The 21,107-nt window shown below is 36.1% G+C and overlaps 1 protein-coding gene across 1 annotated transcript in view; it reads right to left on the bottom strand.

The window, feature by feature from the left end:
• The window catches only part of LOC144966677 (solute carrier organic anion transporter family member 4A1-like), a 42,058-nt gene that overhangs the window by 7,750 nt on the left and 13,201 nt on the right, over positions 1–21,107 (bottom strand). Inside the window, exons 3-11 of the mRNA XM_078903434.1 lie at positions 17,600–17,688; positions 15,514–15,646; positions 13,225–13,414; positions 10,890–11,099; positions 9,934–10,036; positions 9,487–9,608; positions 7,872–7,984; positions 6,499–6,637; positions 762–960 (exon numbers count right to left, since the gene is read on the bottom strand). Of these exons, the coding sequence (XP_078759560.1) occupies positions 762–960; positions 6,499–6,637; positions 7,872–7,984; positions 9,487–9,608; positions 9,934–10,036; positions 10,890–11,099; positions 13,225–13,414; positions 15,514–15,646; positions 17,600–17,688 (1,298 nt within the window). The remainder of the gene's footprint in view (positions 1–761; positions 961–6,498; positions 6,638–7,871; positions 7,985–9,486; positions 9,609–9,933; positions 10,037–10,889; positions 11,100–13,224; positions 13,415–15,513; positions 15,647–17,599; positions 17,689–21,107) is intronic.

Genomic DNA, 21,107 nt, shown 5'->3' with positions numbered 1-21,107 from the left:
GTCAGTTATCGTCAAAGTTTTCAAAAATAGTCTAATAAACATTTGAATCGTTCCAGTTGTGACTCAAAATTTTTAATAGACGTTTTATTTGTGAGTATTTTTTTGCCCCTGTCACCGACCGATAATTATGAACCATCGCTCGTGAAATTAACGATTATAAGACTGATAACTTGAATAAAAAGGAGCTTTTTATATAGCGCAATATCCATTAAACTTGACAGTTAATGAAATATCAATAAACGTTTTTAAAAATATCCAAACAACAACCCAGTGGAGGAAAAGTAGCTTACTTTGTATGATATGTGTTGTCATTCATGTGGATGGCATGGCCAAATGGTTAAGACGTCTGTCTCAGAAGGCTTGATGAAATCGGTGTTGTGTGTTCGATTCCCGTCTGCGCCACTTTTAATTTATTAATTATTTTTTGGCATTCTTTCTACAGAATTTTGCAAATGACAAATGTCCCACCCCCTTTTTTTCTTTTAAATGGGGGGGGGGGGGGAGGGGGGGTTACTGAGGACATTGGACACGATTTCTGATATTGGCAAAAAGTGAAATATCACATTTCTGGCGTCTGAGGTCTAATATCACTTTTTGGTATCCTATTTACCTCAATTCAATACCATTTCGAGACTATAAGTCAGATATTTGATTACCTTGTGAAAAAATATCAATAACTCAAATGTCTAAATATACATTGAAAAAATTTTCAAAACCAAATAGATAACAATAATATAAGGCATATCAGACTCCTTACTTACTCATTGTCGCCATAGAGAGATGTGAGCCCAGCAAAATTCGTCTCTGGACAGTTGAGAAAGAATCCGCCACCAAGCATGAGAGCCAAAAAAGCCATGACGAGACATAACCTGACGATGCCTCGTACAGTCAGATGGTATCTCTTGACGAGGATGCCCCCTAGAACCATCCCGCCTGCTCCACCCACCAGGGTTACTGCCCCTGCGTTAGGAATACATGAATAAACAAATAATTGAAAATTCTGAAAGTTTGCCCGTTTTATTTGAGCAGATGTTGCGTGGCTTATTTGTTCTTGTGTTATGACACTCGACTTCAGACCAGTAGGTTTCTGGTTCGAGTTCAAAACTGTCCGCCAGATGACCCATGACAATGCCTTGTCAGTCAAATGGTATCTCTTGACACTCTTGACAAGGACGCCTTGTCTGTACCAACCAATAAATTTACCGCCGCTGCGTTAGGAATAAATGAATGAACAAATAATTGAAAATTATGAAAGTTTGCCCGTTTTATTTGAGCAGATGTTGCATGGCTTATTTGTTCTTGTGTTATGACACTCGACTTCAGACCAGTAGGTTTCTGGTTCGAGTTCAAAACTGTCCGCCAGATGACCCATGACAATGCCTAGTCAGTCAAATGGTATCTCTTGACACTCTTGGCAAGGACACCTTGTCTGTACCAACCAATAAATTTACCGCCGCTGCGTTAGGAATAAATGAATGAACAAATAATTGAAAATTATGAAAGTTTGCCCGTTTTATGTGAGCAGCTTGTGTGGCTTATTTGCTCTTGTGTTATGACACTCGACTTTAGACCAGTAGGTTCCTGGTTCGAGTTCAAATATGTCCGCCAGATGACCCACGGCAATGCAAATCAGATGGTATCTCTCACTGCGTGGAATCAGTGATATTTCAGTTGGAACTACCAAGGGACCAATAACCCTCCCTGCTAGCTACCTGCGTGAGGTCATTGGAGTTCAACTGGTATCAGGCAGTGCCGTATCCAATGGGGGCAATTATGGATATTTATGGTCTTATAATATGTCTGTATAGCGGGAAAACAATAACAGACTCTTTCACTTTATTATTTTGATTTGAAAAATCAGTTGTCTTTCTAAACATCAGTGAAAATTTGACATCCTTGTGGTTAATAGTTTTCTTTAAATATCACAAAATGGGGATCGAATTTTAAGTGCTTGTAAATTATGGTGCACTTAAATAAAAAATTTGTTATTCAAAACTCAGCGGCAGTATCTCAATAATTTTAATAAATATAAAAAGTACATATATGCATCTATGTTCCTGTGCATTATTATCATATTGGCAGTTGATTTTCATGATTTATTCTTGGTTTTGTTAGTTCTGTATATTTTTTTTTACCATTTCCGTTCCTCTCAAACAGTTGTGTTGGTCATAACAGTAAACTGATATGGTTTATGTCTTTATGTGGTAAAATAACTCATAAAGCTAATATTTTATTGACCAGTAAAAACTAAAAACCAATATTGTGTATGATTTCAATATCTCAATTTACTATCAATCTGCCTATAAAATATAACCTCTTTACAAGAAAAAAATCAATCACCCAACAAGGTTACTGGACATGCTACAAATATTGCAGTAACAATCAACAACACTGGTACTGTTAAATTAAATGATTTGCTCAAACAGACTGACATAGTAGAGTATGTGGACAAAAGAGGATTCAAAACTATGAGGGCATATAGTTTATTCCAAGTAGCAACCTGTTTCTCCTTTTTGACCAACTACATTCAAAACGAACACACTGTCCATACAGGTTATATAGAATCATCTCCTTTCCTTCAAAAATACACACTTTGTCATTGTCTTATAAAGTCATCTGACATACCATTGAACTCCAGTAAGTCAAATTTAGAGATAAAACAACTGAATAACAACCAGAGTCAAATCAGTATAACACCACAGGCATACCACATCAAGATCATTTAATTTTTGGGAAATCACTGCCATATATATCTGGACGCTTCAGTCTATAAAAAGTTAACACATTCACTTGTGCACAAAAGGAGAACTTGAACTTACATTATGTTACTTATTCAACATGCAAAAATACCAGTAATTGAGATGGATTTCAATGACCCTAAACATTGACTTCAAAACTACATAATATTTAAATCAGTTAAATGCTTAAAAAATAAGATTAATAATATATACGTATAATGGTTTATATTTAATTCCTAAACTGATATTTGGACATAATTCATGGCATGGAAGACTGTGGGAGAGAAAATGAGGATCTCACCAAGTCATGCCAAATAAGAAATTTACAATAAAATATTCATATCTTTTAAAGTTTTACTGCCAGGACAACAAAACTTGGCATGTGTCAAGATCATCATTTTTACTTTTAATGATGCTTGTTTCAATCATTTTCTGTCGCTGGGAATTAAATTATTAATATGCAAATTACAACAAATTAATTTCATTGATAGCTCAAAAACCACTAAATTGACACCTCTCTTATGAGCAGCCTTAAGAGGATACATTATTATCAACCATGGCATATGGTGAAAGAAACCATTGCTTTGCTTGTGGTGAGGGAACAATTTTCATATTCATGTTAGCAACTGAGCAATATCATGAAATATTGCAGCAATTAATTACCATCAGTGGCATCACAGATTTCCCCTGACCGCTACCTGTTACACCCATGGGTTGACCCCACTAATGGGGTTAAGTTGACCTAGCACTGAAATACCGCTCAGAGGGGGAAATGCCACGCAGTTCTCTTGACACTCTGGCAAGGACTCCCCGTCTGCACCAACCTAGAGAGTTACTGCCCCTGAGCTGGGGGGGGGGGGGGGGGGGGGGAAGCGAGTTTTCTAGATTTTTATAAGGAGAGTTGTGCGACTTTGTGTTCTTAAGTTATTATAGTAATACCTGGATTCCAGCACGCTAAACTCCAACACGCTATGCACTAGGGCAGGCAGGATTTTTTCTATATAACATGTCGTTTCCTCCCACCAGCACCAAATTTCGGCACGCTAGTATTTTAGCATGCTTTTTTGCTTCTCCCGAGAGCGTGCTTGAATCAAACGAGAACTGTACATTGAGCTTCTGAATTTTTATATAGATATCGGGCATATGGCATGACAAAAAATAAACAACAAAAAATAAAAACAAAACAGAGACCGGAAAAAAATCACAAAATGCCCGAATGATCCTTTAAAATCTATCTATAACTTTTTAAATATTAAATACACGGAATCTTACAAAACAAAATCACAAAAACCATGTCATAAAACCATTGGACAACAGGCATTTGCTATTGTCCATTTCACGCTATAGAGACCTGGATTAACTCTGGCACCATGGGCCAAATGGCTCGAAAGGACTAGTTTGATGTTTACGATCTAATTCAGAGTATCTAGCTACTCTTTGAATGAAATACCTGTTGGGTCAACTGACAGTCTAAAAACAATAATTGCAAAGAGCCACTGACACCAGCTTCATCAATTTTCAAAGAAACATTACCCTACATTTGATGTCTGACAAAAAGTGATAAAAATTTGAAATAATCTTGATAATTTTAAAACACTACAATAATAATAAAATAGATGCTTCTTTAAAATTACGCACAATTCACCATCTCTAAATTTTTAGAAGTGCATAATCAAAAGATGCAATCATTCAATCATATGAAGTCGTCCATAGCAATATCTTAGCGGCTGACTTCTTATAAAGCGGGTGGTTCGTGTTATAGCAACACCTCCCTACCCCTGCCCCTCCCCCCCCCCCTCCCCTCCGTCTCTCAACATTGGCTTTCTGAACGACGTTGAAGATGTCAGTTAATGTTAACGAGCTTAATCTCATATTGCCTGTAATCAAACATATGGGCAATTTGCCTAGGAAAAAATGTTACTTCATCAATCATGGCCAGTTCTAGATCAAAATCCAAGAGATTAACCCAATATAAAGGAGTTTCCAGTTTCCCCATGATTCTTTCGAAAGATACGCCAGCTAGAATATTAAATAATCACTTTAGTAAACTAAATCCAAAGAATTTGATTAACGCTACAAGCGACCCAGGCCCTTTGAGCAAAGAGCAATCATCAGTAGAAAGAGGCTTTAGCTTATCTTATGCAAATATTTCTGCTAATTGAAAAAAAGAAGACATAACACTGACGTCCAATCGTTGGTCTGTCAAAAAAAAACACTAATTTTTCTAAGCGTTCAAAACATCGGCGAATGAGTAAAAGAAGAACTAAAAGCTTCTTTTACTTTAATGCAAACAATCTTTAAAATCTCTATAGGGCAAGCAGTTGTCTCCATCGAGAACTAACACAAGACGAAGGAAAATCAACGAATCAGAGAACGACGAACGTGGTTTCAGACAATTGCCATGTTGTTTCTTATGTGATGCTTCGTCATCCAAACGATGACCCAAGAGAGGGATATATATATATATATATATATATATATATATATATATATATATATATATATATATATATATATATATATATATATATATTTATGAGTGTTGGTGGGTACTTGTAGGTACGAAAGTGCTCGATAATGGTGGTTAGAGCTAATATAGAATGCACATTTTCACTCACATTTTTGTGGCCGAGACGATGGCCGAGACGTCTCGTTTCTGTGTTTTTTACACTTCTTCAGTCGGCGTAATCCATTGTAAACAATGGATTACGCCGACCGAAGAAGTTTAAAAAACACAGAAACGAGTCGTCTCTTTACAATGGATTACGCCGACTGAAGAAGTGTAAAAAACACAGAAACGAGTCGTCTCGGCCACAAATATGTGAGTGAAAATTTGTATTCTATATATATATATTTATTCATATATACATATATATATATATATATATATATATATATATATATATATATATATAATATAATAATAAAGAGAGAGAGAGAGAGAGAGAGAGAGAGAGAGAGAGAGAGAGAGAGAGAGAGAGAGAGAGAGAAAGAGAGAGAGAGATCTTTGACCTGGCTATCTTAACCCATTGCTTTTCATTCTCATCTCTTCGCTTCAACTATGTATTGGATGATCAATGTGATTTTTAATGTAATTATTGTTTGTTTTTTTATACGACTCCTTTTGAGGACTAACTGGCCCATTGCCAATTCCCTTAAGAAATCCCAAGAGTTTGTAAGATCTTCTCTATGAAATGATTTATATCATTCTATCATCAGCATCATCATCATCATCATCATCATCATCATCATCATCATCATCATCTCCTCCTCCTCCTCCTCCTCCTCTTCCTCCTCCTCCTCCTCCTCCTTCTCCTTCTCATCCTCCTCCTCCTATATATAGCTTGAATCACACAGAGTGCTCAGCTTCTTTGGAATGCAAATTTTATGGTCTTCTCACCTATTTTGGGTTTTTTTCTCTCCTACAGCGCTGTTTCCTCCATCCGCTTGTAGATAGATGGGTCTTCAGGGAGGAATGCTGTTAAGTTGTGTTAGGGAGGAATGCTGTTAAGTTATGTCCAGTTGGCACGGATGATTGCTTATATATATATATATATATATATATATATATATATATAATATATATATATATATATAATTTATAATATATAAATATATATATATATAATATATATATATATATATATATATATATATATATATATATATATAATATAAATATATATATATATAATTTATAGTATTTGTTTTAAAAACGGATTCTTAATGATACGACATACTATTTCTGACAATTACCTACCCATAATGAGACCAGCGTCATCAGAATGAACATCAAATTTCTCTTCCAGGACTTTGGCAGCAAAAGCACCAAGACCTGTAAAAAGCAGGGACTCCATGGAGCCGACCAGGACAATAATCACAAACAAGGGATTCCTCAACTGAAAATCGTAAAAAAAGTCTAAATGGTAAAACTAGATTCTTGTAATTGATATTGAAATATAAAAGCTTAGAATTACAAGATTTGAGACTAAATTACTTTGTCGAGCTCTACGTGTACATATTTGCAGGTCTGATAATCACAAAAATGGCCTTGATTCAACATTGTTGTAGTGCACAATAAAATTTAGCGTTGGTTTGAAAGTATTCCCATTACAATATTGAGCCCATAACAATTAGGGTTATTAGTCCTGCAAGTACGCAGACTTGCTCGACTCATTAGAACAAATTAAATGCAAACACAAAGCGCATCCCCATGGAAATTCCATGTCAAATGCGCTTTGCAATGCTTTATTTATATTCCTAGTACGCCATATACAATCAAGTCGTCTATCAAGCGTCTTTTATTTTCTAATTGACTATTCCAATATCCATCACTGTTTATATCTGACAACCAGGTACAAATTCACACCTCAGTCGAGTGGGCCTATGTCAAAGTGCTTAATTTCTGGTTTCCAATTATTCTACCGTACTTTGAAAATACACGTATTAAAATTTTTGGCCAGAAGAATCGTCCTTCAAATATCGATCGATTAAAATGGCGTCAGCGACCAGTTGCACTAGCCATTGTTGAATAGCTCAGTGGCTCTTGCAACTGTTCGCCTACTCTCTCTCTCTCTCTCTCTCTCTCTCTCTCTCTCTCTCTCTCTCTCTCTCTCTCAGCTATGCGCCGGTGTCGTACCAGTTGGATCCCGGGTTTGGTTCACTGACACCGTAAAATCTGTATTCTCTGTTTTCACATGGCACTCCTCAATATCATTTATTTGAATTTTTCATCATTACTGATATAGAGGGAACGACATTGACGTCACTCAGCTCTTAGTTATTGCTTTTAAACAGCCATTTTTCTGATTAGTTTGCCTAAAATTGTGTCAATCAGGCTATAAACTTTCAAGTTTACACACAGTGTTGTGTGTTGTTACAATATACCCGATTGATGGATGTTGTGAGTATTTTACTTAAATCTGAACATCAATAAAACCTTACTCCACTATATTTTCTGAATTTATATTCATCTCTTAGGCGTCAGTGTTTCATCCTCGTTTGTTCGGATAGTTGAAAAAGAGTTCATTGAAAAATATATGGATAGAAGGAAAATATATACACTATACATTTCAACGGACGTTATTACGTTCATTTACATCAAAATTATTATTTATTATGCTTGATACCAACCAGTATAAAAATTGCTTTTGGAAAAGAAACGATCCGAGCCCATAATGTATCCTCAGAATTGTTGTTTATTTGAATGGAGTCCTTAGGATTCGACTCTACCATAGTTGGTCTACCTGTAAATAAACAACATATAACTTGATGCTTATAATGGACTTTAAGCTCAACTTATGTAATTTTGACTTTTTAATTTTAAAAACAGTGCGTCAGAGCCATTAAGCGCATGGAGCAGGAGTCTATTTTGATTTATATAGCCGGAATAGGACAATCCGTGCGGCTATGTGGTATAGTGGTATGATGCTCGTTTTCGAATTGGAAGGTCCTGGGTTCGAACATCCTCGCTCGACGTATAGTTGAGTCCTTGGAAAATAATATTTAGTCATATTCTCTCACCGTACTCAGGTGTAAAATGAATATCTGGCCGTTTACAGCGTTGTCTCTGTCGGAAAATTGTAATATTGCCTACCAGGTGACATCTCATATTTTATATGTCACGTGTTGCTGTTGTAAGACCACAAGACCACATAGCCGACAACCCTCAGGATCCTAGACTATTTGAAATGTAAACAGGAGTTAAATATTACTTAAATTCATTCTCAGGTTGAAATTCGTCTTCAGAGTATATCAAGCAAAAAAAAGATAACTCAGACGCCAGACAAAGTGCAGCGCCACAAATTGATCAGTGGGGTCTAAATGTCTTACTCAAATCAAGGAAATAATGAGCCCTGGACCTCCGGTGTATGTGCAATTTCTTATCCACCTGGCCATCTTGCCTCAAATAATAAATGAAAGAAAATGACAGAGAGTGATAAAAAAAAAGAAAATGAAAAGGACTAAAACTCTGCATTACTAACAAAAATTAAAAGAACAAAAGAATTAATCCCTTCCTCGCGTCATCGTCAGACATTTTGGCTTGGGTATTTTATGAAGGAATAAAGATAACCCGTCAAAAAAACGTATGACGTCAACTGGAATCACCCTTGTTACTGTCAAAAGTTAAAAAATGGGGTTGATAATATTGTCCAAGGAAAACAATCGAATGTGCTCGAAGCGAGGATCGAACCCGGGATCTCCCGTGTCACAATGCAATACCTTAACCACTCGTCCAAAATATATTTTCTAGTGTGATCCAATATTTTAACTGAGGTAATGGAAGTTATTATGTTATGTCAAATCTTACCAGATATTCTTTTTGAAAAGGACGCCAAAGGTAATGTTAGTATAAGATATAGACGGGTGCTTACAGTAAAGCCAATCTATGTCAAATCGTATCAGCCCTTCTTGTTTGGAGAGGGCGCTAAGGGTAATGTTGGTATTGGGTATAGAATTTTTAATTCAGAAAAGTGAGTGGAGCAGACACTTATGTTGGTAACAACAAGAGATGAAGTGAGTAGGAAAGTGCCAGAAGACAATAGAGAATAAAAAAATTTTGCGGCGGTGATGGGGGTTTGAACCCGCGACCTTAATGGTACGACAACTCCGCCTGGCCGGTGAGAGAGTGACTCTACCGTATGAGCTATCCACTTCTCTATTGTCTTCTGACACTTTCCTACTCACTTCATCTCTTATTGGGTATAGACAGGTTGTGTCAGTAAAGTCAATCTATGTCGAATCTTACCAGACATTCTTTTCGGAAAGGACGCCAAGGGTAATGTTAGTAGTAAGTACAGACAGGTTGTGTCAGTAAAACCAATCCACCAGGCACCCAGCCATCGACGGTCTGATGAATCTATGCTGATGCTTTTGATGAAATAGAGGTTGTTTCATTATCATCATTATCATCATCATTATTTATATAGTACATATCACCATCCTTCGCCTCTTCCTCCTCCTCCTCCTCCTCCTCCTCCTCCTCCTCCTCCTCCTCCTCCTCCTCCTCCTCATTATCATCATGATCATCAACATAATAATCATCATTCTCCTCCTTTTCATCATCATCATAATCAACAACATCAACACCAGCATCATCATCATCATCATCATCATCATCATCATCACATCAACACCATCATCATCATCATCATTATCGTTCTTCATCTAGTAGCACGGCTATAGCAACCATTACCTTTCCATGTCCACCCTCCCTGTATCAATCCACACATTCAACAGCTGACCTCCCAACATATACCCAACCGCTACGCCAAGAGCTGTTAGGGCATATATCACACCTAAATAATGATGATTGGCATAGACATAATAATATGATTTCATTAAAATTCATCAGAACAACTAATATCTAAATAAATGATTTGCATCAGTTTTAGGATTATTTCATGGCTGTGGATTTATTAAATGATTAATTTAACGTGTGGCTTAACACCATGACTTTGAGAGTGAGTGTTATTCCGCGGTAAAAAAAAATAATTTTATAAATTCATTTCCATGAAATAATACTGTTATTCCACCCCTCAAAGTAAGAATTTTGGATATTTCGTAACCAATACGTTTTTAAAAGACTTAATTTGCAATGAATTTGAATTGTTTAAAGATTTTAGTGATCATTTTAGAAAATGCTTCTTCATCTTTAAAACGTGTCAAAAAGATTCATCCATTTGGAATTCGATAGCTGGTGCCGTAGGACCCTACCTGTTTTTCTCTGCAAACCATAGGTATCACTAAGTAAAATTATTACAATACATTACTATAATATAGCCTATTCCTAAAACAATTTACTTATTGTCTCAAAAGAAAAAAGTTCATAATTTTCAATTGAAATAAATAAAGAGTCTCTTTTTATTTGAAATCAACTTTTAGTTTAGAACCCCTGATGAATGAGTAAAACTTCACAGAGTTCACAGAGATAGACAACGCGTTAACGGCCGGGTATTCATTTTTACACACGGTGAGAAAATGTGAGTAAAGAGCCTGTTCCAAGGACTAAATTATGCGCCGCCCAGAGCAGTATCGAACCATGGACCTTCTTATCCGAAGGCAAGTGTGATATTACTAGTCTCAAATCTCACAAATATGCTTCGCTTCCAAGACCACCCAACCTCTAAATTCACAGATTTCATAACTTACCCATATACAGAGCTGTTTTATCCGGTTTCGTATTTTCAGCTACGTAGGCAGCACCTATAGTGAAGGCGGGAGTGAACCCTATGCCTTGCAATGCCTGACCCAAAGCAAATATGGAAAGGTAGGAGGAATGCGTTTCTGGGTCGCTTGACAACGAGTCAGAACATGGATCCGAGCGGTTTCTGTCACACACATGCCCAATCATGTTGCCATCTTTAGGATATTGAGAAATATAACAAATACTTTTAAATTTTGATCGAAAACATTGTCTATAGTTTATTATGTGAAAAGAATTACAGTTACTAAAATTGATTCTTAAGGATTATCATAGAGAATCCGATCAGATTACTACGAAATGTAATTAGAATATGAGAGGTGATCTGGCAAAGTCCGTCGGACGTCGGAAAATTTGAATCCTATATTATTACCTTTTTGAATAGAGGCACCCACCATTTCTAAACAAAATGCAGTTTGAATTTTGTAATTATTTTAATTTGGGCCCAAGTTAATCACAGTTAAAGGGAAGGGGTGAAATATTTTTAAAATGGCAAGACATTTATTATATAGATGGTGCTCTGGAAAAATTAAATTAAAATCTCTATAAACTTTAAATTGTAAAGTCCTTTCGTAAATATGTAGTTAGACGGATACTAAAACGAGGGAGTGAAAAAGGAAATAATTTAGTTTACGATCTTTCCCTTTTATTTGCGTGTATCTCAAAACTTGCTCCCGTGACGTCCGACCGGTTTTGACAAATTCTCCCGATAGATGAAATAATAACTTTGTCTCATTTGCCGGAATGATAATAAAGAGAGGAAAGGGAGCTAATAACTGGAAAAGTAGAGAAATTGGAGGAGAGAAAACAAAGCCCCGATGTTTAATTGATGCTATGAATTTTAGTAGATTGGATACTGACCAGTTCCGTCCGCTAGTTGAGTTATGCCAACATACAAAGCTGTTTGTAACCTTTAAATGGTATCGTCTGATAGAGGATTTTTATCAATTAAATAGTGGTTGAATTACACCAAAAATGGAGGATTGGAGGACTGGTTACATACTTTCAATGAGTTTTGAACCGGAAGAGAAGAAGGTGTGACGTCACGACCTTTCTTCCCTTTTAGACCAGGTTTTATGATTTTGATTGACGATTGGAAGTTCCACATCCAGCCAACACCGACATAATACTGTTTTGATGCTATGCATTTAGGTAAAATACTCACACCGCTAGCCGGATATAACGTTCCAATACACAAAACTAGGTGTAACCTTAAAAGGTTATATATAGTCTGATCGATAGAATTTCGTGAGAATTATTCAGGAATGAATAAATGAATGAATGAATATGGCTGCGCTTTCTCTGTGGAGGCTTGCCGTGAATGTGTGTGTTACTTCCAGTGTGTCAGTCTGTTTCTTTTATCCCGTTAGTATTTTTTTTCCATAAATCTGTGTCCTGTGTAAGTGTTCTTACCTTTTGAATGTCATCATGTGTTAATGTGCTGAGGCAGTTGGGTGTTTCCTTGTGTTGTTGAAATCAGTTCTTCGGTTGTTGTTTCTAAATATATTTGATTTTTTTTCAGATCTTGATTCAATGTTGTTGGAAGTGAAGGTGGTGTACGCCTCTGTATTTGGCTCCTTGTTTGAAGAAATCATCCATCGAGGTTTGTGTGGGAATATTTTCATCTCGTCGGAGAACGTGTCCGAACAGTTTCCATCTTTGTTTCTTTATTCGCGTGGTGACTGGTTGGACTCTGCATCTGTCATATACATCCTCATTACTGATTTTGTCTGGCCAATGTACCCCAATAACTCGTCTCAATTGTTTGCGGTGAAGGGAGTCCAGGATGTCCAATTTCTTTTTTGTACCACAATTGTACATAATAATTGTCAGCATTAGCGCGTCGGAAAGGCGTATTTTTTTTTCATTTATGAGGTTCGTCCTGTTCCAAACGTTATGTAGTTCTCTGAATGTAGTTTGAGCTAGCATTTTCTCCGTTTGATGTCTTCATTCTCATTAATCAAGTTTTCGAGTTTTCTTACACTTTTCCATTCCGCTTGTTTCTTGTTAACCACTGTAATTTCTGTTTTTGATTCGTTGATCTTAAGATTCCAATGTCGCACAGTATTTGATATTATCGGTATGTGCTGTATCGCCAGGTCTGTTGTATCAAATATAATATCAACATCGTCTACGTAGATCATTCGCGGGTAAGGATATGAGGAGTCGGGAGTTTTTGTCTTAATTATTTTAGTGCTGTTTCTAATTAATATAAAAACGGCTAGCTAAAAACAACAACAAAGAGCTGAGTGACGTCAATCTCGTTCCTTCTCTATGACTTACCCGTGCTATAGACGTACTCCCCTATTAGGATGTGTGGCAAGAATAGCAAGAAGGATCCAAAAGCCATGAGAAGACAACCCACTCCAATGACTCGCGGCTTATGTCGCTTGGCACCATAGTAACTCACAAACAAAACCAGGGCTGTTGCACCGATGTCCGCCGAACTCAGGATCAGACCAGATTCAGAACTCTAAGACAGATGAAAGTAAATCCAGGAGAGAAAAAAAAAACAAAAAAAAAAAACACACTACGAATTTTTTAGCCAAGCAGATCATTCCGTGGAAAACTTCCTGAGGCAAAGATATGGTAATTATGATGGAAAAAAAGGAACAAAAATCTCCCCAAACCCCCCCCCCCCCCCCAAAACAAACAAACAGATAAATACATAGAAAACTACTCAAAACAAAAATAAAATCAAAACTTAAGCAAACAGTTTTAAAGTACACGAGCATTTAGGCATATATAGAACAATATCTGCACAAACAATGTACTCAAAGTTGAAGTGATCTCAAGCCATTGGAAACACTTTAAGTATACAAATTAGGATATAACGTATGTATGGTGCGTTTCAATTTTTAAAATAGAGACAATGCTGAAACGGTCAGGTAATAATAATTATAAACTTGGGTATGGATAAAGAATGTTTGTAAAGAGCCTTTTTCCACCAGGACTAAACTTTCCCTCTCCAACTGCGGTACTACAACTAGAAAGCTACAGATTCACAGTTGAATGTCAGGGTATGAGACAACAAAAGCACCACGTACAAAATAATAAATATCTGAAAAAGTATAAACAGTGTCAGACAAAGCAAGAAAGAAAAAACAAAAGAAAAATAAGCCCACTCCAAACAATCTGTCTCTCTCCACTGAGGCAGGCTGCTTTTGTTGGAGTGGTGTTTTTCTTGTATTTTATCTTTCTTGATTTGCCTGGCTCTGTTTCATAAACACATTTTCAGATCTTTATCTTACAACAATGTAGTGTCTTCTCTTTAATCTGTCTCTTTTATACACAATAATAAACTCACTCGCCAAACAAATGTGCGGCTAGCTGAGAAAACCCGGAAACATGGGCAAACTTCATAAATTGAGTTATATGTATATCAGTGGTGTAGACCGCATCTTTTTGATCATTTACCACTTTAAATTTTCTTTCTATGTCTATTGGAATCCAAGTTATGATTTTTTCTGAATAAAATTTGTTGCTATGGTAAACACGTTATCGTTGATTTTGGTTCATATCTCAAATCGAAGCTTGTTGCATCTTCCCGGATTTTCTCAGCCAGCCTCACAAATTTATGGAATTTTGGGGACAAAATTACTAATTTTATTTATAACAAAGTCAAGCTAAAGTTCTGGGGTTTTTTTCTTCTATGACACCCTTCATGATGCCACATTTTCTAGAAAAAAGGACGATTCTTATTTGCATAAATTGTTTTATTATGGGTCAACGTGGCTCAGATACGGTCTTTGCTTCGTACCCAAAAGGTACCGAGTTCGACTACCCGCCTCGTTGTGTCTCCTTGAGCAAGTCACCTCACCCTAGCTCACTCATGTTTAGTTTTGATGTAGGCTAAGAACTACATATAAAGCGCGTTGAGCACGTTTAGTGGATAATGCGCTATGTAAATGCTCACTTATCCCTCTCATTACAAACAAATATATGACTACCAACAAAATATCACGAATGTCAAACAGTAACACCATACAAGAAACAAAAGCAACGTGATTGCAACAGAAATAAAACTCTGATGAAAGCTATACGACTTAGTGTTGCGAAAACAAAATTCAGATTCGAACCTGGGTTCTCAGGGCGGGTTTCAGGGCTTTAATTAAACGCTATGTAACCTCATCAAACGATTTGCAATAGATTATAATATAATGAATTAATAAAAACTCATCAAAAGTACCCCCCCCAACCACCACCAAACTTAGCATTTATATAGGGCAATATCCATAAAACGTGCTAAAAGCGCTTTACAAGGGATCCCTAGCCAGCAGCAACACTAAACACTTACGACGAGACATGACGCCTGCTGGGCGATATCACAATTATTTTATTTTTTTTGGACAAAGGCAAAGCCTGTTAACGATCAGGTACTCGTTTTACACGAGGGTACGGTGAGATAACGTGAGTAAAGAGCCTTTACTGATGACTCAACTATTCGCCTCTTAGAGCGGGACTCGAACCCTGGACCTTCTGATCCAAGGCGAGTGTCATAACACTTGACCACATAGCCGCATTATAAATTCACCAGCTCATTGTAAGGTCGTGCTGGAGTTTTGAATTTACCTTAAACTGAAATCGTTTCTCAATAGTAGTGATCGAGATGCTGACGAGACCGTTGATTGATGCTCCTTCTACAAAACAAAAGATGCACAGGATTGCAACAAACCATTCTACTGTTGTAAAGATCTGGAGGCATCTAGCAAAATAAAAATAACAAAAACGAATCGAATAGTATAATAGGGCATAATAGTCGTGACGTCACACCTACTACATTTCCGGTTCCAAACTCCTTGGATTTGTGTATGTAACCAGTCCTTTGATTACATATTTTATCATTAGGTGGTATTCCTATTTTAGTAACAGGCTGTATAGGCAAAATTGTAAGATTACGGAACGTAAAATTGAGAGAATCGATTATCTTTATTGACGACCAGCATGTATTCAGACTAGAAAATGATATGGCATCACTCTGAAACCAGAAGATCAATTACACAAGGAATTTATCCAGTCCCCTGGAAAAATGGTTTTACACTTTCAAAGAGATTGGAGCCCATTTTGGTTTTTTTTACATCATACTTTTGTTCCCTGTTGTGACACATGAATTCAATCTGGAACCATGTCGGAATGTACCCGATGCCGTAATGTGAGTTCAGAGTAAAAATATTCCGATACACGAAATCCTTTTCTTTCGCACTTTATAACAACTATTTTTACTTTATCAACTAAAAATATCAATTTAACCCAAGTTTCATTGATTTTCACTATAAGCTCGCCGTCTGTCTGGAATTGAAGTGAATTATTAATGATTTTATCGTTTTCATATTGACTTTTTAGCCCAAATCGATCCATGTTTGGGACTTTGGTGTTTTTTTCGAAGCTATTATAATATTCTTTTTTTTTCATTACTTTGAAAACGCTCTTCATCATCAGAAGCATTTGCCTATCTACGCCTCACAGAATCATTTCATCATCACGCGTCAAACTTTGAACAATCTTTTTTTCACAAGAATTATGACTTGTCGATTTAACTATCTAATATGTTGAGGTGATTAATCTATAGATAGATACTAAAATTTGATATTGTTGTTGAAAATGTGACTTGGGTCAAGTTCCCAACAACTGCTGTACTCTGGAAAAAAACACGTATGTAAAGTTTCGCCTTTCAATTTAATCTACCTATTGATTGATTAAAATGACCCTCATCTTGGCAAAAACTCTCACACCTAGGATTTAGGAGAGTTGCAGGTATGGTTTCTTTTTTTTAGCCAAGATTCATTAACTCACTCCATCACCAGTTGATCGTTACGGGGACATGCGAAATGCAGATTTCACAATTCCACGCCAGTCATCACTACACAGTCTATAGTCTTTTCTAGAAGGCTATTAAGGTCCAGGCCCGTCCACTCTTTGATGTTGTCCTGACACAGTTTCTTCTGTGTTCCTCTTCTTCTTTGTCTTCCACGGTGACCTGCAAGTCAGTTTTGCACAAGTTATCAGTGTTTTCGAATCATGACAGTTTCCACTATTGACTACAGTGTCCTCCTGCTAGATCCTCTACCTCTTCTAATAGATATTTATTTGTCCTGAGCTCCAAATTTGAAACTCTCAGGATTTTCCTATTGAGCTTATTTTCAAAGCCTCATGTTTATTTTCTAGATGTGCAGTGGGCGTGTTTCATAGCTATAGAGCATGATGGATAGTACCAGCAATCTGTACAACGCTATCTTGACTCCAAATCAATGATGTTTTTCCATATTTGTCAAGATTAGGGTCATTTCAATCTATCGATATTCAAAAGGCGAGATTCTGGCTAAAATGTGTAACTCGTGATTTTTTAATGGTACTTATGCAGGGAATAAGACTTTACATTAATGTCACGCACAACGCAGATCTGCCTAATATTACGAGAAATCCGTAGGAAAACGAAATTTCGTCTCCAATGTCACATCTCAAAGTCATCAAAACTTGTTGAAAATGAAAGTTTGGTACCAGTCTGCATAATAGAAACGATTTTGAAGTGTTATTTAATCCTCGTTGTGGTAAATTGCTAATCTATAAATTTAACTATAGCGACTATTATTATTATCTAATTAAAACGATGAATGTTTACATTTTCTAGTTGGCAAGTCTGGTACAACCTAGCAATTACCTTAATTTTTTGAAGGGCCCAATGCCACATCTCTCTAGTTCTTCTACATCCGCTGTAATGGAATTTGCATCTTTTGTAACCTGGTGAAAGAGTTATAAGTATTTTATTTGTTCAAAAATGCATGTTACCTTAAACTGAAATAATAATCAACCAATGCAATGAGATAACAGACGTCTTGAAGAAAACTAGCATAGTTATGCAGGCTTGATAAATTTGGGGTAAACTCTAAAATAATGTTCACGTCCTTTAAGCATGGTTGAAATTCATATCTTTTAAAATAATTTAATAAATTAAAATAAATCATTTTCCTCTTTCATTATGAGGATAAATATTTCTTTAGGGGCAAACTAGAGAAAACATTAATATGACATTTTGGTTCCAGTCGCACACTGGAGCCCCGAATTGTGGCTATGTTGTCTTGTGATATGACACTCGCATTCGGAAAGTATGGACCAGGGTTGAGCAGCACATAATTGAGTCCTTGAATAGGGTTCCTTACTAAAATTCTTTCACTGTTCTCAGATGTAAAACGAGTATCTGGCCGTAAACAGCGTTTTATCTGTCAAAAAAAACACAACTTATATCGCCTGACAGGCGTCATGTCTCATCTTACATGTAAAGAGTTTCTGTTGGCCAGGGACTCAGTGTAAAGCGCTTTAAGCAAGTTTAAAAAGTGGCCAACAGGTCAAGGATTTTATAAAACGATGCCGAAATGGGGGCTCGAACACGGATACCTCGAGCGAGTGAAATTGCAATGCCTTATCCAGTCCGCTTTCTGGCCAAAACAAAACATCTGAAAACTTTTTGGTGTTTACATGAAGTCTGTTTTACACGACCGTTCTCGATTATTTTAAGGGAAAAAAATAGAATAAATGCGACCCATCGTCTCAAAAGGGTATTGTGTCAGGACGGCTTGGTTGGTAAAAGTTGAATTAAGAAATTATAGCTTAGAATATAGGATTTGTGCTATCAGTTTTCATTTTGTTTGGGGTTTTTTTTTGCGGGTTTTTCTTTTATTTGTTTTTTTTTTCTTTGAGGGTTTTTTTTTGGGGTGTTTTTTTTTTAAATTTCGTTTGTTTGCTTGTTTTTGTTTTGTTTTTTTTTTTTTTTTTTTTGTTTTTGTTTTTGTTTTTTTGTTTGTTTGTTTTTTCTTTTGGTTTTTTTTTCTATTATAAAGAAAAAAGAATATACATTTTTAAATCTATAAAAAAAAGTAACAAAATAAATCAAAACAAAACAAGCAAAACAAGAAAATGCCCCTAATCAAATAAACAAAAAATAACAAACAAACAAACACACAAAAATAACAACACCAAAAAACAAAAAGAGAAAAAAAAAGAAAAACATAAAAATAAGAAAAAAACAACCAAACAAACAATAAACATAAATTGGAAATAATATTTCTAATTTCTAATCATTTTGAATTTAAATGCACTTTTCATCTGGTTCAACCTGACATAAAAACGTTATAGACAGTGAGTCACAATAAATATGAATTGCTACGCTATAAAGGGGAGGTGTCAGTCACCAATGCTGTCCCTTGGCTAAGTCCAACACAGTGAACTGGATTCAGTAGTCTGGTGTGACGCCGCCCGGCAACAGCGGCCATCTTGGTTCTAAACAAATAAAATCATTGCTTTTTATTCTTCATGCTGGCTTGAACTTTTCATTGCCTTGTGATCATAATGTGTAAAAGTCAAAACATGATCCCATTTATAATGTTTTTTCCTCTGTATACGCTTTTATGCTCGCCGGGGAAATATTTCATACGGGCGTCCGCCATTGTTCCGATAGTTTAGAGCCAGTGTTACTAAGTTACCATGCGCCATAAGGAAGGAAGTGACGTTACGACTGTTGAAGAGTATTCTATTGGAAAGTAAACTTAGACTTAAACAATATTTAAGATAAAAGCTTGGTGGTTTCTACGATTGTACGAAACTCACAAATCGCACTGACTCATGCCGACCGCTTTGATAAATTCGCTTGCAATCTTTATTTTATCAAGGGACTGACTGCGGCAGCAAATTGATCTCACTGAAGTCTTCTAGGAAAATGACCTTAAAAAGTCTCACTAGAATGACATATCAAAATTTGGAAAATAAAAAACACCCCCCCCCCCAATAAAAACAACCAGAAAACAAACAACCAAAATCAAAAAAATAATCAAAGTACAAACAAACAAAAAAAAAAAATAAGAAAATCACAAAACAAACAGTAGATCTTTCAATGACACCATCCTTTGTTTGTCTTTTTTTCTGGACGGTGTCTATTTTAGGTGGGGGTCCCGATAGCTCAGTTGGTAGAGCACTCGTTCCACACGCAAAGGGACCGTGACAGGTCCCGGGTGCAGTCGATATTTATTCTGACCCCCTGTCCACCCGGGTAGTTGGCCTGGTAGATATGGTGGAAAGTCCCTTGTGATAAACTAGCGTCCTTTCCAAAGGATAGCAAATAATTGCTATTGTATTTCACACAATAGATAGTGCGCGTTTGGCTCAGAAACTCACAACATTGCCATCCGGAAGTATAACGGACCAACACACAAAACTATGTGTAACCTTGAACGTTTATAGCCTGGTTAATACAGTTTAGAGAATACTCTACTCAATAAACAATAGCAAGCCACATACATCATCTTCTCTTATATATTAACTCATACTCACTCTACATATAGGACCACTTCTATTGATTATTATCATACATTCTCACTCTATATCTTGCCTTTAAATTATCACTATATCTCTACTACTCACATGACTCTAAGCCTTTTCAAAACCCTACTATCTCTTTATAAATACTTTTTTATTACTACACATCTACTACTACTTCTACCACTACTTAACTACTACTACTACTACTACTATACTACTACTACTACTACTACTACTACTTCTATACTACATACACTACCTATACTACTACTACTACTACTACTACTACTACTACTACACTACTACACTAACTACTACTACACTACACTACTACTACTACTACTACTACTACTACTACTACTACTACTACTATACTACTACTTCCCTATACTACTACTACTACTACTACTACTACTACTACTACACTACTACTACTACTACTACTACTACTACTACTACTACTACTACTACTACTACTATACTACTACTACTACTACTACTATACTACTACTACTACTACTAATACATACTACTACTACTACTCTACTACACTACTACTACTACTACTACTACTACTACTAATACTACTACTATACTACTAACTATACTTACTACTACTACTACTACTACTACTACTACTACTACTACTACACTACTACTACTACTCTCTACTTACTACTACTATACTACTACTACTACTACTACTACTACTACTACTACTACTACTACTAGTATTACAATACTACTATTACTACTACTACTACTACTAACTATCTACTACTACTACTACTACTACTACTACTACTAGTCTCTCTACTACTACTACTACTACTACTACTATCTATACTACTACTACT

Source organism: Berghia stephanieae, chromosome 2 (genome assembly GCF_034508935.2).
Source record: "Berghia stephanieae isolate SIO BIC M18660-M18661 chromosome 2, UCSD_Bste_1.3, whole genome shotgun sequence".
In the NCBI taxonomy this organism is placed as follows: domain Eukaryota; kingdom Metazoa; phylum Mollusca; class Gastropoda; order Nudibranchia; family Aeolidiidae; genus Berghia; species Berghia stephanieae.
Note: the sequence above shows the minus strand (reverse complement) of the source record. Positions and strands in the feature narration are given on the sequence as shown.